The sequence below is a fragment of the Symphalangus syndactylus genome, chromosome 17 (assembly GCF_028878055.3).
Source record: "Symphalangus syndactylus isolate Jambi chromosome 17, NHGRI_mSymSyn1-v2.1_pri, whole genome shotgun sequence".
Taxonomy (NCBI): domain Eukaryota; kingdom Metazoa; phylum Chordata; class Mammalia; order Primates; family Hylobatidae; genus Symphalangus; species Symphalangus syndactylus.
The window spans coordinates 95,157,026-95,183,517 of record NC_072439.2 but is presented as its reverse complement, the minus strand read 5'-3'; the positions used below and the strand labels follow the sequence as shown (position 1 = coordinate 95,183,517).

The following is a 26,492-nucleotide window of genomic DNA, read 5'->3' as shown; positions in this document are numbered from 1 at the left end:
ATTGTGAATAGTGCCGCAATAAACATACGTGTGCATGTGTCTTTATAGCAGCATGATTTATAGTCCTTTGGGTATATACCCAGTAATGGGATGGCTGGGTCAAATGGTATTTCTAGTTCTAGATCCCTGAGGAATCGCCACACTGACTTCCACAATGGTTGAACTAGTTTACAGTCCCACCAACAGTGTAAAAGTGTTCCTATTTCTCCACATCCTCTCCAGCACCTGTTGTTTCCTGATTTTTTAATGATGGCCATTCTAACTGGTGTGAGATGGTATCTCACTGTGGTTTTGATTTGCATTTCTCTGATGTATCTGTGCCATTTTTCTAAAAGTGTGTGCTGTCTTCATATCTCTGTGTCACGTGTTGGTAACTCTGGAAATACTTCAGACTTTTTCGTTGTGATTATATCTGTTATGGCAATCTGTGATCAGTGATATTTGATATTACTATGATAATTGTTTTGGGGCACTATGAACCACGCTTATGTAAGATAGCAAACTTAATCGGTGTTAGACGTTCACCAACTGGCCATTCCCATCTCTCTCTCTCTCTTTCCTCAGGCTTCCCTACTGCCTGTGACCCAACAGTATTAAAATTAGATCAATAAATAACCCTACCCTGGTTTCTAAGTGTTCCAGCTAAAGGAAGAGTTACATGTTTCTGATTTTCAAATAAAGCTAGAAATGATTAAGCTTAGTGAGGAAGACATGTTGAAAGCTGAGATACACTGAAAGCTGGGACTCTTGCACCAGTTAGCCAGGTTGTGAATGCAAAGGAAAAGTTTTTGAAGGAAATTAAAAGCACTGCTCCAAAAGTGAACACACAAATGATTAAAAGCGAAGCAACCTTATTGTGGATGTGGAGAAAGTTGTAGTGGTCTGAATAGAAGCTCAAACCAGTCATATTTCTGTAAGGCAAAGCCTAATCCAGAGTCAGGCCCTAACTCTTTAATTCTACGAAGGCTGAGAGAGGTAAGAAAACTACAGAAGAAAAGTCTGAAGCTAGCAGAGTGTGGCTTATGAGGTTTAAAGAAAGAAGCCATCTCCATACATAAAAATGGATGGTGAAGTAGCAGTACCAGATACAGTGCTTATAAACCTCAATAAGAATGTTGCAAGTACTCACTCATTTTAATGGTGTTAGTCATTGTTTCTAGGTGGTTTTAGAAAACATACTTAGGAAATAATTTTTTAAGATAAAATGCATTATGAGGTCATACTGACCTCATAACTTCCAATTCAAGTTTAGAATTCGTAGTTATACTGACCTTATAATTTCCAATTCAAGTTTAGAACTATGGGCTTTTTACTTTACTTTATTCATTGTACTTGTGTTTCTCTTTTCTCTATACTCAAAAGTTCTGATTCTCAATGACAGGAAGAGATTACTCTTTTGCTTTATCCCATTGTATATAATAACCTCAGAGTGACAAACCAATCCACTCAGCATTAATATAATTCCTAAAAACAATTTAAGATGTTTTTAGAATTCTTTTTTTTTCCCATTTGTAACATCCCATTAGAAATGTACAGTCAAATTATACATTGTTCATTAAAGTCACTCAAAATAGTTTTCTGTTGGTTATGCCAGCAACTTGATAGGTTTATTTTGCTCCTTTTGCTTTAGATTTTAGTGTTAGCTTTTCAAATTTATATTTGTATTATTTTGTATAGATATAGAAAATATCTACATGGTTTAAAAGTCAAATCTGTAAGACAGAAGATATTCCAGGGAGTCTGGTTCCTATCCCTCTGCTTTCTGACTTATGTCCTCATTCTCTCTATAATCATCACTTTGGTTTTTATTTATTCTTACATTTAAAAATATAAATAGATTATATATAATATTCATGGCTGTATATTACATATACAAAACAGGATATATATTTATACTGCTGTTTTCTAGATGAATAGAGGTATATCAAACATATTTAACTGTATTTCCTGCTGTGTATATTTTACATACATAACTATGTTTCCCAGGGACCATTTAGTATATACAGATATTCTTCATTCATTATTCCAGCTGCATGGTACTCTCTTGTGTGGAGGAGCCATTGTTTATTCAGTCAATCCTCTATTGAAAAAAAATTTCTCAGTTTTTTACTACTACAAATAGTGCTGTAATAAAAAGCTTTGTACATATGTCTTTTCATATTTTTGCCAGTATATCTTTGGCACAGATTCTGAGAAGTAAAATTGCTAGGTTAAGAAATAAGTGCTTATGTACTTTTGCTAGAAAAATATTGCCAAAATTTCTCTCCATAGAGATTGTGCCAGTTTGCATTTGCACCAGAAATGTGTCAGTGACTGATTCCTCGCAGCCTTGCCAATAGAATGTGCTGGAAATTTTGCACATTTTTCTAATCATAAGGTGAGCAATGTTATCTCATGCATATGTCTCACTCTCTTTTTTAGAAAGTAATTTAAAACTTACAAAAGAGTTGTAAGAATAGTTTAAATAACTTTTTTTCTAGAACTTTTTGAGAATAAGTCGCTGACATATAGCTCCATGATCGTGACCCGCACATCCTTTCATGTGTTCCTTTTCTTTCTTTCTTTCTTTCTTTCTTTCTTTCTTTCTTTCTTTCTTTCTTTCTGTCTCTCTCTCCTTCCTTCCTTCCTTCCTTCCTTCCTTCCTTCCTTCCCTTCTTTCTCTCTCTCTTTTTCCTTCTCTCTCTCTCTCTGTCTTGACAGGGACTTGCTCTGTTGCCCAGCTGGAGTGCAATGGTGCAGTCATAGCCTCACTACAGCCTCGATCTCCTGGGCCCAAGTAATCCTCCTACCTCAGCTTCCAGTGTGCGCCACCATGCCTGGCTAATTTTTGTATTTTTTGTGCAGATGGGGTCTACTGTGTATTTCTTTCTTTCCTTCTTTTTTTTTTTGAGACGGTGTCTTGCTCTGTCACCAGGCTGGAGTGCAGTGCAGTGGCGTGATCTGGGCTCACTGCAACCTCTGCCTCCAGGGTTCAAGCAGTTCTCCTGCCTCAGCCTCCCGAGTAGCTGGGACTACAGGCACGTGCCACCATGCCCGGCTCATTTTTTGTATGTTTAGTAGAGATGGGGGTTTCATCATGTTGGCCAGGCTGGTCTCAAACTCCAGACCTCGTGATCCACCCGCCTCGGCCTCCCAAAGTGCTGGGATTACAGGCGTGAGCCACCATGCCCGGCTTCTACTGTGTATTTCTGAAAGACAAAGACATTTTCCTACATGAAGGACTGTGCAACCAGGAAGTTAATATTGACGCATTTCTCCCAACTAATGGTCAGACCTCGTTCATGTTTTGCCAGTTGTCTCAATAATGTTCTAATAGAAAAGAGATACAGAATTACACAATACTCTTGTTTGCCATGTCTCTTTAATCTTCAATTTTTAGTTGAATTCTGTGACTTTGACTCTTCTGACTCTGGTTATTTTATAGAATGTCCTTCAGTTTGAATTTTCTGATGTTGCCTCATGGTTAAATTCAGGTTATGCATTTTTGGCTGGAATATCACAACATGATGCTGTGTTTTCACTAGCTTCCTCTCAGATGGTACATGATTTCAATTTGTCCTATTACTTGTGATGTTAACTTATATTACTTAATTAAATGGTGTCTGCCAGGTTTCTCCATTGCAAATTTATTCTTTTCCTCTTTGTAATTAATGGTTATTTTGTTGAGAGACACTTTGAGATGATAGAAATAAACCATCTTCATCAATTTTTCACCCACTAGTTTTAGTATACATTGATGTTTCTTGGCCAAATTAATTATTACTTTGATAGTTGCCAAATGATGACTTTTCTAATGTTATCTCTCCTTCTACATTAATTAGTTGCCATTTTGCTGCAAGGAAAATCTGTCTCTTCTCCTTATTTATTTATTCATTTACTTAAGTCATTATGGACTTATAAATCCCTATTTTATTTGATGGTTATAGTTCTTCCTTATCATTATTTACTTTGATGTTCAAATTGTTACAGATTTAGGCAGTGAGAGCCCTTTAAAGTTGGCTTTGATATTTTTGTAATATGTCCCCATCATTCTTTGAGCATTTCTTTACTTAATGGCACAACAAGATGTTCTAGCTTACATTATACTTTTCTTGGCCCAGCCTGTACTCAGTCCTTTCTCTAAGGAAACCTTTTTACTGGGAGAAAGGGAATTTAGAAACCAAAATTTGAGTCTGGATGTGCTCATTACTGTTGGTGTATAAACAAGAAGAATAGCAAACATATTTATGTATTCTTATAATCACACATATTTACATCTATATTATTTCTATCTAGTACATTGATATCTTTCATTGGAATCTACCACAGGGTTTATTGTAGTTGTATCTCTTTCTCTATTTGTAACTTCATTTCTTCAGTGAGAAACCTGGCTGATTAATCTCATTATATCTACAGAAGTCCCCTCTTATCTGCGGGAGGTACATTCCAAGACCCCAGGTAGATGCCTGAAACCACGGGTAGTACTGAGTCTGATCACTGTCATTTGGAACACATTTCTGTTCCTGTCTTCCACCCACACATTTAATGCCTTTACCATTTTATCTAAGCACTTACACACTGTGGTTGTAACGTTTGCAGTTTGAGGTGTGATGCACAACTAGCACAAATTTCTTTTTCCTTCTTCACAACTTCACAGATAGTTGATTCGTTCTTACTGTAGATCTTAGCAACCTCAGCATACAGTTTTCTTTCTTGAGTCGAGAACGTTCACCTTTTCACTTAAAGGAAGCACATTGCTTCTTCTCTTTGACATAACTGAATTGCGAGCATTACTACTCTTGTGCTTTGGGGCACAAGTAGTAAAATATGGGTAACCTGAAACAAGCACAGGAGTACTGCAACAGGCAATGTAATACCCAGGTGACTGACCAGCAGGGAGTGTATAAAGCATGGATTCTGTTCTGGGTGGGATGGAGCGCATAGCACTAGATTTAGTCACTCTACTCAGAATGGTGCACAGTTGGAAAACTTATACACTGTTTATTTCTGGGATTGTCCACTTAATATTTTCTGACTGCAGTTGACTGCAGGTAATTGAAACCATGGAAAGTTCAACTGGAGATCAAAGGAGACTACTGTACTTATTGTACCATTTCTGCCTGGATGCAACCAGTCTTTCATCACCGCTGATGCTCCCACTGCCCCTCATCCCACTCTATGTAAATGCTCTTTTCACCTTGCTCGGGTCCCAACATCTCACAGCAAGCCACTGCCACCATGGGGCCCTTCTGTCCCTGCCGAAGCTCTGACACCCTGTACCAGGTCATGTAAACACCCTTCCATCCTGCTTAGGCTCCGATACCCCAGAGCAGGCTGCCAGCCCACCCCACCCAGCCCCCTGCAGGAATGCGTATCTTGCACAGGCCCTAATAGCTTTAAGACTGAATAAGGAAGAAAGGAAGTAAAGGCAGGCAGGCAGGCAATCAGGAAGGAGGGAAGAACTTTCATTTCTCTTATCATGGGTAAGAATGAACAGCTTTGCAGACACTTAACACACCACTTGTGTTTGTGTTTGTGTGTGTGTGAAGTGACAATATCTAGCAATTTTGCTATACAGTTATTTGCTGGATATCTTTTTTTAAAAGGAACTCTTTATCTATTAGGATTTTTTTTTGTTTTGAGGCAGGGTCTTGCCCTGTCACCCAGGCTGCAGTGCAGTGGCACGATCATCACTCACTACAGTCTCGACCTCCTGAGGTTAAATTTAAGCTGTCTTCCCACCTCAGCCTCCCGAGTAGCTGGGAGTACAGGTCTGTGTCACCATGCCTGGCTAAGTTTTTTATTTGTTATTTTTTGGTGAAGATGGGGCTCCCGCTGTGTTGTCCACGTTGGTCTCAAACACCTAGGCTCCAGTGATTCTCCCGCATTGGGCTCCAAAAGTGCTGGGATTACAGGCATGAGCCCCTGTGCTCAGCTGGGAATATTAACCTTTTATCTGTAATGTAAGTTTCAAATTTGTTTCTGAATTTGTCATCAGTTTTTACTTATTATTTTGCCACACAAAGATTTTTATTTTATGTAGTCTAATTTGTTACATTTTTTTCTTTTTGCTTTCAAATTTTGAATCAATGTTGAGGAATGTTCTCTTTTCTAAAAAAAATGCCTTGGTTGCTTTTTGATTGATATCCAAGTTAAATAGATGTTGGATTATATTTTTGTGGGAAAATAACCTGACTCAACTCTGTCTCCTCCCACTTTGAGCTGGAGTTCGAGAGCTGGAATCACGCGTCCTGGTGCCTGGAGATTTATTAATTTTGACGGGGAACAAAGTGCTAATGCCGTGTGATGCCGTTCTGATTGAAGGCAGCTGTGTGGTGGATGAAGGCATGCTGACAGGTACAGTTCCGTCGCCACAGCTGACAACCTCTGTGGGCTGGCCCACACTCCACGCTGCCATGGTCCCTACTCCTCCTCTACCTGAATGACAATGGCTGGCTGTAAAGCATTGGCTGCTATGAGACCTTCCTGTTTCCACAAATCTTACTTAGTCCTGCTGTGAATGGATCTGAGGGTTCAAATTAAAGCTCTTTCTATGTGTTAAGTTTGATACAATAATAAGTTTTTCAGTGTTTAGTATTTCTTTCTTGAACAAAAGATTATTACAACCCTCTCATTTACCTTAAAAGATTGTAGAGATCATTAGATCTTTCAGAATTGTCTGTGACTTTTATGTTTATTTATTTTAAATAAAACATTTTATTTAAACTTGGAGGGTTTGAAAATCATCAGTGACATCCTGAAACCCACAGGGGTCATCCAAATTCTTCCTGGCCTGGCTTGAAAATGTTAAGAAATTCATGATGCAGCGTTTGATAAACCTGCTGCTTCCAAAATACACACTGGGTGTTTTGGACTAATTGTAGTTCATTTACAAATAGCAATGCTGGAGCTGGGTGGGACCTGTGAGGTTATCTCACATCACAGGCATAGCAACTGAGGTCCAGAGAGGTGACTTGCTTCAGGTTACACTGCCTTGATTTCTCACTCACGTAGCATAATGATGAGGTTTGGCTGACACTGCTATAAGATAAAGAAGAATCATAAAGTGTTTCTCGGAGATGAAATGAGAGGCTGTGAATACACAGAGGCTGTGAACGCACTCTCATTGGTGTAACATGGTTCCCATTCAAGTTCAGATCAAATCCATTTCTCTCAGGCAGCCCAGAAAGATAGGTAATGGAGACAAGTATACATACCTTCTTCCTATGTTAGCTTACAAAGAATAAATGTGTCGCAGACCATGGCAAGGCAGGTCCTTTTCCCTAAAAAATCCATAGATTCATCAAAATCCTGTAATGCTGGGGCTTCCGCAGTGCCAAGTACCACCTTTCTAATGAAAGTAGCCTTAATATAGCGTAATGCAACTCCGGCTTTCTATTGACCACTCTGCAGAGACCAGCAGAAGACTTTAGAAACTTGTTCCTCGGAACAGACCGTAGTTACTTCACGGCTTCATTCATTACCTTGTATTAGCACTTCAAGCCTCTGCAACAGGCCCCTCCCACTGCACTGGTAAAAGTTGCCAAAGTCCCACTTGCCAAATGCAGTGGACTCTTTAAACTTCTTTATTTTTGAGACAGAGTCTCACTCACTCTGTCACCCAGGTTGGAGTGCAGTGGCTTGATCTTGGCTCACTGCAATCTCTGCCTCCCGGGTTCAAGCGATCCTCTCATCTCAGCCTCCATCAAGTAGCTGGAATTACAGGTGTGCACCACCACGCCTGGCTAGTTTTTGTATTTTTAGTAGAGGCGGAGTTTCATGATGTTGGCCAGGCTGGTCTTGAACTCCTGACCTCAAGTGATCCACCCTCCTGGGCCTCCCAAAGTGCTGGGATTACAGGCATGAGCCACTGTGCCCAGCCTGCCAGTGCCTTTAGACGTATCTGTGGACACTTAGGGTTCTCAGTGCGTTAGCTCCTAGGTAGCTCTCACGGCCCTTTATTCTCCACACTCCACATTCCTGACTGCACAGCTCGCAGTTCCCTAAATAGTTATTTCCAGCTATCTTGACATCTGTGTTTGATGTACAGTACCCATAGTATTTATAATACTGTATTGTACTTATTAGTTTACATATCTGTCTCCTATTCTAAACTACAGACCTCTTAGAAGTAGGAACTATGTTTATGCTTGTATCCCAAATACCTAAGGTTGTCTCCGCCACATGGTAGACTCACAAAAAAAAAGTCTGTTGTATGATGAGTGGGTGCAGGCATGATTTAAATGAGGGAAGCCATCCTGCCTCACAAAACAAGATGCTTGTTTTCTGTAGGAGAAAGTATTCCAGTCACCAAAACTCCGTTACCCAAGGTGGATAGCTCTCTGCCCTGGAAAACACAGAGTGAAGCGGATTACAAACGGCATGTCCTCTTCTGTGGAACAGAGGTTATCCAGGCCAAGGCAGCTCGCTCTGGGACCGTGAGAGCCGTGGTACTGCAGACTGGTTAGCATCACCTCCTTTTTCTTATTTTTAATGGTATATTTTTGCCCAGTTTGTCTAGTGCCTTAAATTTATTAGGTAAAGAGAAGCTGTTTTTTCTTTATAATCATATTTTTTTAATTTTTAATTTTTGTGGGTGTGTAGTAGCTGTATATATACTTATGGGATACCTGAGATGTTTTGACACAGGCCTGCAATGTGAAATAAGCGCATCATGGAGAATTGGGTATCTATTCCCTCAAGCATTTGTCCTTTGAGTTACAAACAATCCAATTACACATTTTAAGTTATTTAAAAATATACAATTAAGTTATTATTGACTACAGTCACCCTTTGTACTATCAAATAGTGGGTCTTATTCATTCTTTCCATTTTTTTTGTACCCATAGATAAGGAGAAGTCTTACCTACAGGTACAAAACACATCAAATATATATAAATCCATATATTTTAAATACCAATTGAACTATGGCATATGCCTGTTAGTAAAAATGATAGTACTGATAGCAATAATTATTATGTATGTGCTTTGCAGTATGTAAACTATTTTCACTATATTTAACTAGCAGAGCAGAAATGCTTACTGTTTCTACTATGTCCATGAATAGGCTGAGGCCACACAATTCAAATGAACTTAAAATATACCACGGCCAGCGATTGACAGAGCTGGACCTAGAACTCAGGGCTTCTCATCCTGAATCCCAAGTTCTTCCTAGGGTGGGCTAGAAACTGAAAATTTAACATTGCAAAGTACTAGAAAAGTGAGTCCATCAGTATTTACTGGACCACTTAATTTTAATTCAAGTGACATGCGAGTGCGTGCACACGTTTGAGTCATTTTCTTAAAATAAAGTGCTATTTGGCAAAGCTGTGCTGTGCACCCAGTACGGGGGTTTTCTATCTCCAGGATGCATTGAAATTGGAAGTAGAGGGAAGGAAGGCCAGAGAGAGTACTGGGCTCTGAGATAGAGATTTCCGTTCTAGCATTTATGTATTTTTCTAGTTATCTTTCAGTTGCCTTTGAGCTTAAACACTGTTCAAATATCAGTAGAGAAAAACAAAGGCAGTGTTGAGGTTTGGAAGAGCACTCGCAGTAGTGTTGGTCATCCTGAGCTTGTGGGGTGTGTGTTTGTTTTTCCAGGATTCAACACGGCAAAGGGAGACCTTGTGAGATCCATTCTCTACCCCAAGCCAATGAATTTTAAGTTGTACAGGGATGCCATCAGGTTCCTCCTATGCCTTGTAGGAACAGCCACCGTTGGGATGATCTATACTCTGTGTGTCTACGTGCTTAGTGGGGTAAGCTGTCTTTGCTGTTTTATTAAATGCACACATACTCATCTATCTATCTCTCTATGTATATATTTTGTACTGTACATGTTGGCCTTAACCTAGGATGTGGTTTACAAACCGGGGAAACAAAGCCAAGCACTGAAGCCTGCGTATAGACTTCCAGATCCCAGGCAGCAATTGATCACTAAGTTCCATAATAACAAACAGGTTTCATGGGATAGTGAGATAAAACAATTTATTTATTGATATATCAATGTACTTCTCTTTTCCTCATACTTTATACCATTCTTCCTTTTCAATCTGAGAATATATTTATTTCAATAAAGTAGCATTTTTAGAGCTGTTGAGCGAGGGATTTTAAATAAAATCAGACACCCAGGTTTGGTGAGGTCATGGCAGACTAGTACGTTATTCTTTGTTGGTAACAATATAAATCACCTGGTTTTTTTTATTGCTATTTGGGGAAAGATAGTGAGAGCTATAAACATGGTCATGCCTTTAACCCACTGATATCATTTCTTGAAATTTGACCTAAAAAAGTAAACAAAAAGAAGGAAGGCTGGGCATGGTGGCTCACGTCTGTAATCCCAGCACTTTGGGAGGCCAAGGCAGGTGGATCTCCTGAGGTCAGGAGTTTGAGACCAGCCTGGCCAACATGGCAAACCCTGTCTCTACTAAAAATACAAAAATTAGCCAGGTGGCATGTGCCTGTAATCCCAGCTACTCGGGAGGCTGAGGCAGGAGAATCGCTTGAACCCAGGAGGTGGAGGTTGCAATGAGCCGAGATCGCACCACTGTATTCCAGCCTGGGCAACAAGAGCGAAACTCCGCCTCAAAAAAAAAAAAAAGGCAAAGAGTCATATGCTGTTCATCAGAGATTTGTCTGTAATAATTAAAGAATGACTGTCGTCCAGGAACCTCCAGGGGAGGTGGTGAGGAAAGCCCTTGACGTCATCACAATTGCGGTTCCTCCTGCTCTACCTGCTGCTCTGACCACAGGCATTATTTATGCCCAGAGGAGGCTGAAGAAGAGAGGCATCTTCTGCATTAGCCCCCAGAGGATCAATGTATGTGGACAGTTAAACCTCGTCTGCTTTGACAAGGTATGTGTGTTTCATCCTTATTCTTATCATCATTTTTACCATTGCTGTCATCATGTATATCTACTTTTACCCCCTTGCAAGGCAGGAGACATAGAATGTGGGTGCCTGTCTTCATGTTATCCCTGGTTAGATGCATGATCTGGGAAAGATATGTCTCTTGAGCTCGCAGAGTCCAAGGTTTAGAGGAGAAGTGGGTACCAAATAGGAGAATCTTTTTGGGTCCTTCCAGCTTCAATATCCTGTGAAAAGCAATTAAAATAGCATCCTGTTTCTCTGCAGTCAAAACCTTCATACAAAGAAGAAAATTTAAACCCTTTACTACCATCACTGCTGTATCCTTGATACTAAGAATATTGCCTGGCATATAGTTAGTGTGCAATTAAATATTGATTGAATTAATGAACAAAAAAAAGGAGGGGTTTATTAAACTGTGCCTTACTGTGAGACTCACATCAAACTCTTGCTGTATTTTCCCGTCTGTAGTTTATTGCTTAAAATTACCCTCGATTATTCGCCAGTTATTCCCAACCAGCCTCTTATTCTACTGTCTTTTTACTGTATTTATCTAGTCTGCACACACATATGCTGGGGTGAAGGTGGGAGTTGTGAGAGAATAAGATGGAAGTGCCTTTCGGGGCATTGTGAACAGGTGAGCATGGGTAGAGGCCTGGAGGCAGCAAAGCATGAGAGTGTGGTTTTGACTAGAACAGTAGGTTGGTCATGGGAGAGGCTGTCTGTGGACCTTGAATGTCTGGCTAAGAAATTGTTTACATATATTTTAAGCAGTGGAGAGTTATTGAAGGCTTTTGTTGCTGTCGTTGACTTCTTTTTTTAATTTACTTTTTAAATGTGGTAAAATACATGTAACATGAAATTTACTATTTTAGCCATTTTGAAGTGTACTGTTCACCGGCATTAAGTACCTTCTCACTGTTCTGCAACCATCACTACTATTCATTTTGAGAACTTCTTTTATTTTCCCAAACTGAAGCTACATTCATTCAACAGTACACTGAAGGTTTTGATAGTTGAGAATTAATGGGCTCAGGGCTGTATTTTATAATTATTGGAATATCAGAAAGATCTACCAAGAACAGAAAGTCAACATGACTCTTGCCACCTTTTTTATATTATTTTGTGATCAAACTAGCAATGTAAGAAATGACATTTTATTTATGAGATTGTATCCTTGGAGTTGGAAAAAGAAACAGGAGTGGGAGAGATAATTGTGACCTGAATTTGTATAAAAAATGAGCAATAATTATGAATAATTATGATTATTATTAGCTCTTACTGTATGCTAGATATTAAATGAAACACTTTATGTTATCCCATTTAATCTTCACCACAACTCTCTGAGATTATGACCATGTTACAGATAAGAGCGCTTATATTTAGAGGGATTAATTTCCTCTGGTCACACAACTGGTGTTTAAACCTAACCCGAATTCTTAACCATTATATTGCACTGAGAGAAATACCACCACCTTTTTTTTTTTTTCCAAATAGCAAACCATTTCTTTCGAGTCTTTTCACACACAGTGCCCTGTAGGTAAAAATTTCACTCTATTCCTTATTTTAATGACATATTTTAAACTTCTGCTATGAAACTAGGACTCACCCATTTTATATTGAGGACTTTCCCATCCATTCAGTCTACTGTTAGATCCTCAAAACAATCCTCTGAAGTTGTGAGGAAGATACTTTTTTTGTTGTTGTTATGGAGGACACTAAAGTTCAAAAAGATTAAGCGCCAGCTTGTTAGACAACTGGCATAAGCTCATCAGCGCTTCCAACGGGCACTCCAGAGACCCACCCATTGTGCCCCTCCTTGAAGTACTGATCTTGTTAATATGTTTGTGAAGTATTTTCTCATTACAAAAATACCTTATTTATCTGCACTATGGAGTCTTCACTTGGGGCCACTGGAATTTTTTTTTTTTTTTTTTTTTAAAGTAGGGAGGTGGTTTTGTTACGTTGCCCAGGCTGGTCTCAAACTCCTGAGTTCGAGTGATCCTCCTGCCTCAGCCTCCCGTAGTGCTGGGATTACAGGCATGAGCCACCATGCCTTGCCTGGATCTTCAGAGTAAATGGAGCATTTGTTTCTGTTTAGACAGGCACCTTAACAAGGGATGGCTTGGACCTCTGGGGAGTCGTGTCCTGTGATAGGAATGGGTGAGTACCTTGGACTAAATGCATTCTAGTGTCTCTTTTTCCAAAATTCCATGTTTTCTCTTGAAATCACTAATGGAGACATTTGGAATTTGGCTTTGGTGGACAATGATTGCCAAAGTATCTTCTTTTAACTTCTTGAATTCTTCAAAGCCTCACTAAAACACACACATTTCCCCCCATCCCAACCCAGTCCCATGCCACTCACAAGTCTGGGAGATGAAGCTTTGACACTGCATTCAAATCCTTGCTAAAATATAATTTGCTTCCAGCATGAAGTTGACCCAGTATAAGTAATTTAGACATTACCAGGACACTGTCCTTTAAGGAGGTAACATTCTTTGTTCAAGCTGAATCCTCTTGATGTGCCAGGAGGAAGAACACTGCTCTTACTTTTGTACCCTGAATTTCAGGAAGAGGAACATTTGTAGAACCGTAGCTAGTGTACTCATTTTTCTTGGTATTCTAATTTTGAAAACTCTACTTTCTGGCTGCTGGAAACTCTTTTTTCTTTTTCTTTTTTTTTTTTTTTTTTTTTTTTTTTTGAGACGGAATTTCGCTCTTGTTGCCCAGGCTGGAGTGCAGTGGCATGATCTTGGTGCATTGCAACCTCCGCCTCCTGGGTTCAAGCAATTCTCCTCCCTCAGCCTCCCGAGTAGCTGAGATTGCAGGTGCCTGCCAACATTCCTGGCTAATTTTTCTATTTTTAGTAGGGACAGGGTTTCACCATGTTGGCCAGGCTGGTCTTAAACTCCTGATCTCAGGTGATCCGCCCACCTTGGCCTCCTGAAGTGCTGGGATTACAGGCATGAGCCACCGCGCCCTGCCGAAACTCCTTTTTCCTAGCAAGAAAAGACAGTTTTGGCAGTTCTCAGCATGGTGTGGTAAAGATTTGCACAGCCCTCGTCTGTGGCCCTCTTGTGGCCATGTTTGAGTTTGCGTCTCTGCCCGCTTTTTCAACTCACTACGAACTCCCGTGGAATCAGAACATGAAATCTCTGATGCACTTGACATTTATGTTTTGTTTGAAAATGAAAGTTTTTTCCTCTAACACTTATAACTTAAATCACAAAGCATTTTGTACATGAAAGGTTCTTTGTGGTTCTTTTGCATTATGACAGGTAATTTATCCATAAAATGTTAATTACACATAGTTTAATAATTGTCATATTAAAATGCTATCTAGAAACAAGTCTAATTCCTGGATTAAAAAAGTGATTAAAAAAATTCCTCATGCTTCTAACCACTTTAGTGTACAGAAGAAGCCTCTTAAAGTGTTAAACTCTAGAGTTCTTTCATTTTTCCTAGAGGATAGATTTGGATATATACTTTGTCTCATGGTTCATTAGTGTTTTTCTGTTTCAGCCTCTACAAAATACGTGTACATTTATTCAAATATGTGAGCATCTTGAGAGCAGTCTTGTTCTTATTTAGATTTGCATCCCTAGTGCTGTAGCTCTGTACTAGGCACAAATAGTAGGTGCACAGTAATTGCTTATCTAAAATGAACTCAATATGTTCCATCTTTTGAATGTTCTTCTTATTCGATTGAGACCAAATTATTCATAAAACTTTGGAAACTTTCTGTTTCTAAAAGTGACTTGTTACATTTAAGTAATAACAATTAATATAATGTTTAGGTAAATGATTCATTCCCCTCCCTCCCTCCCTCCCTTCCTTCCTTCCTTCCTTCCGACCAAAGTTGAATTCCAATGATTAAAACAATTTAAAATTAAAAAATGACAAATTTAATTAATAAAATGAAACAAAACAATTAATTCCAGGTAAGAAGTGAGCACCTGACTTACGGGCTATTAAATACCTTCTTGTTAAAGGTGAGCTCATCACTGATATTTCTTCCCTTCCAAAAAGCCCTGATTGTTGTGCCAGATACTTTAAGAACTATTAAAGGCTATCAGGGATTGATAACCAGAAACACTCAGATGAAAATGCACGGACAGGAATGATAGAGGAAACACTGAGATGAAAATGCGCGGACAGGAATGATAGAGGAAACACTGAGATGAAAATGCACGGACGGGAATGATGGAGGAAACACTGAGATGAAAATGCGCGGACGGGAATGATAGAGGAAACACTGAGATGAAAATGCACGGACGGGAATGATGGAGGAAACACTGAGATGAAAATGCGCGGACGGGAATGATGGAGGAAACACTGAGATGAAAATGCGCGGACGGGAATGATGGAGGAAACACTGAGATGAAAATGCGCGGACGGGAACGATGGAGCAAACAGAGATGAAAATGCGCGGACGGGAATGATGGAGGAAACACTGAGATGAAAATGCGCGGACGGGAATGATGGAGGAAACACTGAGATGAAAATGCGCGGACAGGAATGATGGAGAAAACACTGAGATGAAAATGCGCGGACGGGAATGATGGAGGAAACACTGAGATGAAAATGCGCGGACGGGAATGATGGAAACACTGAGATGAAAATGCGCGGACGGGAATGATGGAGGAAACACTGAGATGAATGGACAGGAATGATGAAGAGCTTTATGTATTTGCTGTGCTAACCAGAGTCTGGCCCAGTCCTCTGGAGTGCAGAATTATATACTCAGAATTACAGACTAGTGACAGTGTACGGCTCATAGTAAAAATAAGATTTTTTTTCTGATCTGTATTTTGCTTTTCAGTGTGAGTTTAAGTTTCTGTGTTAACTATACTGCTGGTGGTCTCTTCCTTTTAGATATTTACTAAAATACCATCGGGTATGCGGTAAACCACCAAGATGAGTTGCTCTTTCAATACATAATAATGAATATAACTAACAGGGTCAATATGAAGCCAGGACATTTTTGAACTCTTAGTGTGACAAAAGGAAGCTTGAATGCAAAAGCCAGGAAGCCATGTGGCTGAATTGTAAGTTAACATTGCAATATGTTTGCTTTCAAAACAAAGGGCTACAGCAACTTAAGGTTATCTTTAAATAAATGCAGGGTCCATGTTATCAGAAGTAATTGTCTGTCTTGAAATGTGGACTCCAGGATCAGACAATGGCAAATAGGAACTTTTCCAAAAAAGAAGAATAAGGAAGGCGAGAGGGAGGCCTGATAAAACCGTTATTAGAGGAACAGCTAGAGGTTCCTGTGCAACACCAGAGGGAGAGAGGGTAAAGGGGGACGGCAGAGTTGATCCATAAGTTTGAAAGAAGTTGGCATGTGGAGGAGGGGGAGCAAGTGGACACTTACTGGTTCCCAGGAGCAGATTTTGCCCCGATGTAGGATGAAGCTTCCGTTGTTCAGACGTCCTCCAAATAGGATAAGCTGCTTTGAGAACCAACGCCTGTGCTGCACATTTGAGAAGGGGCTGTGACTAACCAAGCTGCAGACGACATTCTTCTTGTGATGCCAAAGCCGAACTTAATGGCCTCCACTCTGAATTAGTGAAGGAACCCTGCATATAACATTTGAGTTGTATTTTAATAGCTTTTTAGATGAGACTATGTTCTCATCTAAAATGAGATGATGGGGATAATGGTTGGGATATGGACACAAGAGGCCAAGGTGGAAGAGGGGGATGCAATGTTATTTTGAAAAATGTTTTTAGACAGGCACGGTGGCTCACGCCTGTAATCTCAGCACTTTGGGAGGCCGACGCAGGTGGGTTAGCTGAGGTCGGGAGTTCAAGACCAGCCTGGCCAACATGGTGAAACCCCATCTTTGCTAAAAATACAAAAAATTAGCCAGACATGGTGGTGGCTGCCTGTAATTCTAGCTACTCAGGAGGCTGAGGCAGGAGAATCACTAGAACCTGGGAGACAGAGGTTGCAGTGAATCGAGATCACGCCACCGTCCTCCTCCAGCCTGGGTGACGGAGTGATAGAGTGAGACCCTGTATCCAAAATAAAAAGAGAAAACTCAGAGACCTTTCTCATGCTTAGTGAACTTACTTGGTTGAATGAAGCACTATTAATGTGACAGGATTGGAGAGTGGCTATTAATGCAACAAAGCATATTAAATTAGTTTTTATAAAGATGTTTGTTCACCTCCAAGATGCTCTGTTTTGGCATGAGGTGATGGAATGGAAACCCATTTCTTTTTCTCCTGAAGCTTTCAGGAAGTTCACAGCTTTGCCTCGGGCCAGGCTTTGCCATGGGGCCCACTGTGTGCGGCGATGGCCAGCTGCCACTCTCTGATCCTTCTTGATGGGACCATCCAGGGAGACCCTCTGGACCTCAAAATGTTTGAAGCCACCACCTGGGTAAGCCTCTGCTCCTCAGAGAATCTGAGAAGCTTCTTCAATGCCAGAGCAACATAGGCAATATCAGAGCTATCTAATTCTTATAAAAGGTGAGGTTTCCAATGTGGAGTACATTTGGTAATGAAGCACAAACTAATCTAAGGCTGGTTTCCTCATCTGTACAATGAAGCTAATAATAGCATCTACATAATGAGATTGCAAGGATTAAATGAGATGATACATTAAAAAATCCTTGACACTATGCCTGGCGAATATTAAAGGTTCGATCATATTAATATAATTGTACTTATTATGCAATTATTTCTTGTCTCTCTGTGCTGTTCTCCGAGCATTGTCTGGTTTCAAAGACTTTCCAGAATATGGGGATCAGAACATTGCTGTCTCCAGTGCTCAGGACAACTCAGAGATTCATGGTGACTATAAGTCTTATTTCTATTAATTTAGTATTGATTTTATTTCCAAGACTAGAAGAAACAAAAAAGAAAACCACTAAAGAACTTTTGTTGAGACTCTAAACTAGATTGAAGAGCCAAAGGTGTAGTTCAGGAATCTGGCTTTTCCGATTCTAGTTTTGGCTCTGCTCTAACTGACTGCTGAATCCCATTAAGCTATCTCTCATGTTGGGGCTTCGGCTCTCATGACCATAAAATGAAGTTGAATTAGACCAGTGGTGTCCATGTAACACAAAACAAGACAAACAATCTGGAATCTTCTCATAAAAGGAAACATTCTCCAGAAACACTCTAAAGACTAAATAGTTGGAGTTACTCCAGTTGAAATAAAAGGTGGGATCTAAAGATGAGGATTAGGGGACCTGCATCCCCGACTACTTAGTTTTATCCCTTCCTTTCTCCTGAGCTGCATATAGCTCTCGCCTCTGGTGGCACGCTTTGAGTACCACTGAAAGACAATCTTCAGGGTCCCTTCCAAATCTCCTGGAGCATTATTTCATAGCAATCTAGTATAACTTTGCCAATCCTCCATCTTTTCTGGGTTACTGATTCCATATCTTTAAATAGGGATTGCAGTTTCCTCTCTGGGACCTTGTCAGCCACTCAATGAGATGATTACAAAGCAATGTGTTGTCTTTGGGTAAAAGGTCCCTTTGACTATAATTTAGGATCATTATTGTAGCAATTACTGATTATTAACCATGTATATCACAGTCTCTGCCCTGCCCTACCCCAGCCCTGAGAACCATCCATCCAAATTAGACAGACATGCAAGGGCAGGAAGAGCCGTGAAGTGCAGGAAAAGAACGACAGACAGGTGCTTGCTTCACACAAAAGAAGTCTGGCCCTTCATGCTCATGACTCTCAAGCTAGGCTCTTCAGAATTGGAGAATGAGCCTTTACACAGCACATTCCAACAGAGAAAACAAGATAAATTGCATGAATAATTCACAAGTGTCTGCCCTTCAAGTTGTGCAGCATTTTCAATGCATTTTTTTTTTTTTCTGTGGCGGAATAAATCTGGTTCACCTCTGAGGGAAGAGACACGGAAAACACACTGAGGTGGTCTGAAGATTTTCTCAAGGGGAGGGTTCAAGCATAGCATCAGTGGGCAAACAGTAAATAAATCTCTGCAATGCAATATCCTATTTGTGAAATAGGAAATGGCTTTTTCTGGGGACGATTTCCACATCAAGGGAGTGCCGGCACATGCCATGGTAGTTCAGCCCTGCAGAACAGCCAGCCAGGTAAGCCCTGCTTGCCCTTCACCCCACAACACCCAAACTCAAAGAGAAACTCTCTTCTGGCCCCTAGTTTTTGAAAGGTCACAGATGTGTCTTTGAATTTCAGGTGTGAAAATGGGGGAGACCTTCCCCCTTATTTGTTAAAATAAAGATTACAGAAGGAGTGGTTAATTCCCAGTAGCTAGAAGCTATATCAGCATGTTCCTCTCCTTTCCCCATCCCTCAACCAGGTCCCAGTGGAAGGAATCGCCATCCTGCATCAGTTCCCATTCTCGTCGGCACTGCAGAGAATGACAGTCATTGTCCAAGAGATGGGAGGTGACCGACTGGCATTCATGAAAGGTGCACCAGAGAGGGTGGCCAGCTTTTGCCAACCTGAGACAGGTCTGTAACTTGACTTGGATTACACCTGGCAAATCTGTATCTCCAGATAAATATGTTCCCAAAGCATTTGATCTATTAATTCAATTGCCTATGGGTCATCACCAATTGGGTGGCTCACTGGCATTCCAAATTCAATACGAAAACCAATGGTGTCTTTCTCATTTCCTGTATTTCCCAGTTTCCTATTTTGGTGCATGGTACCACCATCCCCCGCCACCACCCCATTTAGGTGTCATCTCTGATTTCTTGCTCTCCCTTAGTGCCTCTGTCTCATCAGTTGCTAATCCATGGTCCTTCACTGCATCTGCTCATGCTTGATGAGCTTGATGCTCATGCATCATTCCTGATCACTTCAATAGTTGGTGGATTGACCCTCTGCCTCCAGTCTCCCCAACTTTGATGTGCCCTCTGTACTGTGACCAGATTTTTCACCTCGCGATTATTTTAGTTGCTCTCATAGGCTCCAGTATAATCTCAAATTTCTTTAGGATCATATATAAGGCTTTCAGGTTTGAACTCCCAGTGAACTTTCCAGATGGGCCTTACCACTCCTCATCCTGTGCTTTCCTGAGCTGAACTAACTCTTCACAGCTTACTCGCATGCCTCCATGACTAAGCTCATGATTCTCCCTCAGCCCCAGACTCCTTCTTTACTGAACCACCTCCTCCCAGGCTGGTATATACACCACCAAACGCTTTCCATAGCATGCTGCAATGGCCTGGGAATAGCAATGATCTCATTTGATTGCATTGTTAGTCTGCTGGCTGTAACTCAATTAGACAGAAATCCTTAGAGCAGAACTTAAGATTTTTTTTCAATTTCATTCTTTTTTTTAACCTATATTTTAAGTTCAGTGGTACATGTGCAGGTTTGTTACGTAGGTAAACTTGTGTCATGGGGGTTTCTTGTACAGATTAATTCACTGTCCAGGTATTAAGCCTAGTACCCATTAGTTATTTTTCCTGATCCTCTCCCTCCTCCCACCCTCCACCCTCCAATAGGCCCCAGTATGTGTTGTTCCCCCCTATATGTCTATGTGTTCTCATTATTTAGCTCCCACAGGTAAGTTTGGTTTTATGTTCCAATGTTAGCTTGCTAAGGACAATGGCCTCCAGCTCCATCCAGGTCCCTGCAAAGGACATGATCTCATTCTTTTTTTATGGCTGCCTAGTATTGCATCATGTATATGTACCACATTTTCTTTATCCAGTCTACCATTGATGGGTATTTAGGTTGATTCCATGTCTTTGCTATTGTGAATAGTGCTGCAATAAACATATATATGCATGTGCAGCTTTATAATAGAATGATTTACCTGTCTTTGGCTATATACCCAGTAATGGGATTTCTGGGCTGAATGGTATTTCCGTCTTTAGGACTTTGAGGTATCACTGCATTTTCTTCCACAGTGGTTTAACTAATTTACACTCCCACCAACAGTTAAGCACTTCTTTCTCTCTACAACCTCACCAGCATCTGCTGTTCTTTGACTTTTTAATAATCACCATTCTGAGTGGTTTGAGATGGTGTATCTCATTGTGGTTTTGATTTGCATTTCTTTAATGATCAGTGATGTTGAGCTTTTTTTTTTTTTTTCGCATGACTATTGGTCTCATGTATGTCTTCTTTTGAAAAGCGTTCATATCCTTTGCCCACTTTTTAATGAGGTTGTTTGTTTTTTTCTTCTTGTAAATTTTAAGTTCCTTATAGATGCTGGATATTAGACCTTTGTTGGATGCATAGTTTGCAAAAATTTTCTCCTGTTCTGTAGGTTGTATGTTTACTTGTTGACAGTTTCTTTTGCTGTGCAGAAGCTCTTTAGTTTAATTGGATCCCATTTGTCATTTTTTGCTTTTGTTGCAATTGTTTTTGGCATCTTTGTCATGAAATCTTTGCCCGTGCCTATATCCAAAATGGTATTGCCTAGGCTGTCTTCCAGGCTTTTATGGTTTTAGGTTTTAAAAGTCTTTAATCCATGTAGAGTTAATTTTGGTATATGGTGTAAGGAAGGGGTCCAGTTTCGATCTTCTGTGTATAGCTAGCCAGTTATTCCAGGACCATTATTTGAATAGGGAAGCCTTTCCCCATGCTTATTTTTGTCAGGTTTGTCAAAGATCTGATAGCTGTAGGTGTAAAGTCTAATTTCTGGGTGTAGAGCTTGTGATTTCTTCTCTGCATAGCCAATGCCTGGCAGATAGTAGATTCTCAATAAATGTCTGTTGGTTAAACTGAAGAAAAAAGAATTTTACACTTTTCCTATCTTTTTTTTTCTTTTTTCAAATGCTTCCTTCTCATTTTAGCTTCACTACATCTGAAGAGGTCAACCCTGAAAATGTAGTTATGTTTAGAATTTTCAACTGACTTGCTTACCTATCTTTGTAGAGGTGTGTTTTCTTGGGCAAAAGTTGGATGTTTGTAAAGAATTTCTTTGCCGGTACTGCCTAAGTAAATACTGCATACTAACCTTGTGTTTCTTTCTAAACAGTACCCACTAGTTTTGTTAGCGAACTTCAGATTTACACAACCCAGGGCTTTCGAGTCATAGCACTGGCCTACAAGAAGCTGGAAAATGACCACCACACTGCTACCTTGACGAGGTAAATGGGGATGATTTTGATAAAGCAGAAAGGTCTGATGGAGAGATGTGCCAGGTTGGAATGTCAAGTGCATTAGACTGGGATGGACTCAGGGGCTCTGGGTGGTGGATGGAGCAATGTAGCTTGCTGAATTTGTGTGCATAACATGTGTCTGAACACTGGTAAATAGGGACATAGTGATCCCTGCCCTGCCTAAATCCCAAAGATCATGTGAACACTCACTGGGGGATTTTGTGAGAAACAGTCACATCTTATGTAATATGATGTGATTTTTACAGCTTTATGAAAACAGACATAGGAATATAATCGGCGTTTCAGAAATTGAAATTGTGGTCATGCCCCCATTTTAAAAAAATTATAGTTGGTGGATTGGTTGGGAGTTATGAAACATAACATTTACCAGAAAAAATTTTTGATAGGAAATACACAGCTTAATGAAACAAATAAATGCAGCTTAGATGATATAATCTTGGTGACATCTACAAAAAAAAAAAATAAGGAAAACTTCTGAGGTGCCTTACTAGAGAAAGATTTTAACCTATAGATTAAATTTTACATTTTAGGATTAAAATAGAGATGCTTAATAGCTCCAAAACTGCAGTATTTATGAGTTCAATTTTATTTTTTTTAATTCTACTCTTTTCAGGTATCACGTTTATTTCACCTTTCATGTCATTTCTAACACTTAATGTCAGCCGCCACTGCTTATGCTGTTACGGAGCTAATCTAGGCTCATTTTTAAATATAGCATTTTACATTTGGAAAGTCTAACCTATTTGTTTCAATCTAATCAGAGTCGACACTCTCTTGTAACTATATTTTTTAGCTCTTAATATTCTAAAATAAAATTCACATATTATCTGCACGTATTCTTTGTAAAAATATATAATGACCCATTATATAGTAAAAATAAAAGCAAAACATATAATGTTTCACGGAGGTGATAGTTTAATAAATCCTCAGCTGACTCCACTAACACAAAATGAAGTAACAAGTTGCTTGTACCTGCGTATAGAATAATTGAGGCTGCAACATCTACAAATACAGACTGATACAGGTTTGTTATGTATCGCAGACTCAAATACCTCAGTCTTGCCGCCAGCAAGGTGACTGTGAAGTGGTTAACAAGTCTTGGTAAAACTCTGAAGAAAACAGTACAATCTCCTCCCAATTTATATAGTACAGGTAGTTCCATTTCTGCAAAATTCAAAAGAATATAAGTGTGAAAAATACTTTGTGTTTATATGTAACACATATAAACTAGGGAAATTTTAATAAACAATTTTGTAATTGTTTAATATGATGTAGTAATATATATATAATAATAGTACAGTATATTCTATAATAATAGTAAAATATATACCGTATAAGCCTAAAGTATATTATTGTACTTATGAAAGTATAATAATTTTTTACAGTGTTCATGAATGTCCAGTAGGATATTCAAAAGGCATGTGGGATGCGGGATAATTATTCATTGTGCCTAGGTCTTTGCAGAAAGTCTTGCATAGACGTAAAAAAAAAAAAAAAAAATTCCACAATGTCCTCTAGAGGGAGGACTGTTCCTGCTTAGAAGGACTGCTGTGACCCAAGCCTCTCACTTTGTGAATGGGTAAAATGAGGCCCAGAGTGGGAAGTGGCTCATTGTGTTCGTCTCCTGGGCTTGTTGGACCATTCTTCCCGGGGGGCCAGTTTCATGCTACCCCTGAAACTGTGGCTACTACAATTCTGTATATTTGTTGTAATTTGATCAACTTAGTTCAGGGTCACTCAAGTAAGGGAGCTAAAAATAAACTTTGAGATTGGATATCACATTTTGAAGGAGAGGAAACTTGGGTCCAGGGAAGGGAAGGGACAGAGCAGAATTGGGAACTGAACTTGGTTTTCTGACAGGCTGTTGCCCAGAGCTATGGTAAGAGTCTGGCTACCATGCAGCTGCTTCTCATTGTCATAATATGATATTTGCATATTACAAGTTGCAAACTCATGGTTTGAAATGCATGCACATAACAAAGCACTTACTGTGGAGACACATGAGCAATGGGGAATAATGAGGGCTGTGGCGCGCAGGACAGTACATGTCCTGGTTAAAGGTACTGAAATTCTAACTTTTTAAAATCTTGTATGGTCTAAACACAAATCACAAATTCTCAACTAGGATTTGATCTTAGGTCATCAATTTGCCTCTCCTGTCTTAAAGCACATCACCACCATGTATACACATAGCTACATTAATTCAATTATCCTTTGTGAACTGCTGATTAGGATGGAACATTCTTGCTGTTGTTTGGGGTTTTTTTGTGTGTGGTTACTCAGGGTGCTTCCAGCATTGGTATCATAATCTCTTCAAAGATTATTGGCCCACTTTATGCATATTTCATCCTTGAAAAATCACATGGATTTTAAGAACATGAAATGTAATCACAGGGATGACAGTGCTTTCTATATATTACACTTATTCTTTATTATTTAGATACTTCAGGAGGAGGCATAATATCTGTGCAGGAAGCCAGAAGAGATAGAATGCCATTCCAAGTTTCAGAGCTCAAGACCCCTTAAGGAATTACTCCTTTTAATTATTTTGGTTCCGATTAAATGCTCATGAAAGGAAGAACTTGTTTACCAGGCAAAGAAAGTGATTTAGTCATGCTCACACAGCAAGGCAGTGGTAGGGCTGACATTAGAACTCCAGCCTCCTGATTATTGTGCCTTGAACCATACAAAGGCCATAAGCCAGAGGAACTAGAAATACTAGCGCCAAGGTAGGCCATAGGCTACGGCAGATGTTCGACCCTGCAGCCGTTTTCTTGGCTTAATCTGGCACTTTGTGGTTGGCTCAGGTCATGTCGTCTGCAGAAATAACCAAGGCCTGGGGCCTGAGTACCAGCACCATGAGAAAGACTGGAAGACCTATTATGCCAAACCCCTATGCACTTCAAGAGGGAAGGCACCAGGTTCAAGAGGCTGAAGAAGAGACCCAGAGCCAGCAAAGGAGGCATGGGGTTTTATTAGGGGCTCACCTACAGGGGAGAGAGTCCCGCAACAGCCAGCTGGACAGGAGAACCACCTTACATATAGAAACAGTCCAGTGGCAGCAAAGTGGACAACGTATCTGCCTTCCTATACTCCAGTGGTGGTGAGCTGTGCACGAAAACCGCTGCTGCCTGCAAACATCATGCAGTTTGTATAGCATTTTCACTTGATTCCTTAATGACCTCCACCCAGCAACCTTCATCCACCTCACAACTCAGGGCTTCAGCTCCCTTTATGGCCTGGCACATGTTCCACTAGATGGGACGGGGGCTCAGAAGTTCCTCAGAGACAAGGAACAAATCTCCGGGTTGGCCACAGCCAGATTTCCTAGCTTGGAACATACATTCAGGTGCATCTGCCATAGAGGGTCATTCTAAGGGTATGCTAAGTAGTTATTGCTATCAGGTGCATTTACCCTATAAGCTCTCAATCAGGCATCAACCAAGTTATCCTTCAAACACCAGATTAAATATCGTCTTCTACAGGCAGCCTTCTCTAATCACTCCACCCAGAAACGATAGCACCCTCCTCTCTGACTCCATGGGACTCCGATTTGGACATCTGTTATAATACTTTTCCCAGTCTCTGCTACTACAGTCTCTGCATATTCTCTGCCACTTTTTCTCAGTGCTGTTCCTTGAACTCAGGAAAATTTCTGGATGAGGAATTTCCATAGATTACCTGGCAAAAAATGGTCCCAACAGGCCTCAGAGCATTTCAACTAGGCATACATTTGCTGGGCACTTGCTGTGTGTTGGGCACCACATGGGTGGTGTTGAGCATAGCATTGAATCAGGTGGGATTGTTCCCAAGGAGCTGAGACAGTGTGACAAGGCAGAAGCCCAAGAATAAAACGTGGGCAAATAAAATGTGAGTTACAGTGAAATATAAGTAACATGCCAAGGGAGCAATTATTCCTTTTCTTTTTCTTTTTTTTTTTTTTTTTTTTGTGAGGCAGGTTTTGTTTTTGTTGCCCAGGCTGAAGTGCAATGGTGTGATCTCAGCTCACTCCACCTCATGGTTCAAGTAATTCTCCTGCCTCAGCCTCCCGAGTAGCTGGGATTACAGGCGCCTGGCACCATGCCCCGCTAATGTATTTTTAGTAGGGATGGGATTTCTCCATGTTGGTCAGGCTGGTCTCAAACTCCTGACCTCAGGTGATCCGTCCACCTCGGCCTCCCAAAGTGCTGGGATTACAGGCGTGAGCCACCGCACCTGTCCGGGAGCAATGATTTCTATCTGAGGAAGCCTTTGTGGGGGACAAGGCACGAGGCTCAGAACATCGGGAGGGTTTCAATAGCAGATCATGGGGAAATTACAACCTTTTCTATGAAGTAAGGACAAATGTCTTACAGCAGTCTAAAGCAAATGTCTAGAGATGGTTAAGTAGACAGAAAACCCATGGCTAGTGGTTCAACTTGGCTGGAAATGAGGGTGGATGAGGAGTTCAGTGATAGCTGAAGCTGGAAAGATAGTTTGGAACCGGATCATAGATTTAAATGATAGGTTCAGAAAATGGGAAGTGCCATTCTTTCAAGCCTG

General features: G+C 40.3%; 1 protein-coding gene across 5 annotated transcripts in view; it reads left to right on the top strand.

The window, feature by feature from the left end:
- ATP13A4 (ATPase 13A4) overlaps window positions 1-26,492 on the top strand; it is a 211,954-nt gene that overhangs the window by 134,860 nt on the left and 50,602 nt on the right. For 4 of the 5 annotated variants that reach the window (XM_063621985.1, XM_063621984.1, XM_063621983.1 and 1 more), the window contains 9 exons: window positions 6,202-6,336; window positions 8,272-8,442; window positions 9,580-9,737; window positions 10,646-10,834; window positions 12,948-13,009; window positions 17,089-17,239; window positions 18,852-18,938; window positions 19,166-19,319; window positions 21,806-21,917. In XM_063621985.1, coding sequence (XP_063478055.1) covers window positions 6,202-6,336; window positions 8,272-8,442; window positions 9,580-9,737; window positions 10,646-10,834; window positions 12,948-13,009; window positions 17,089-17,239; window positions 18,852-18,938; window positions 19,166-19,319; window positions 21,806-21,917 — 1,219 coding nt within the window. Of the gene's footprint in view, window positions 1-6,201; window positions 6,337-8,271; window positions 8,443-9,579; window positions 9,738-10,645; window positions 10,835-12,947; window positions 13,010-17,088; window positions 17,240-17,559; window positions 17,653-18,851; window positions 18,939-19,165; window positions 19,320-21,805; window positions 21,918-26,492 lie in introns of all 5 variants that reach the window. The other variant, XM_063621982.1, reaches the window with a different exon arrangement.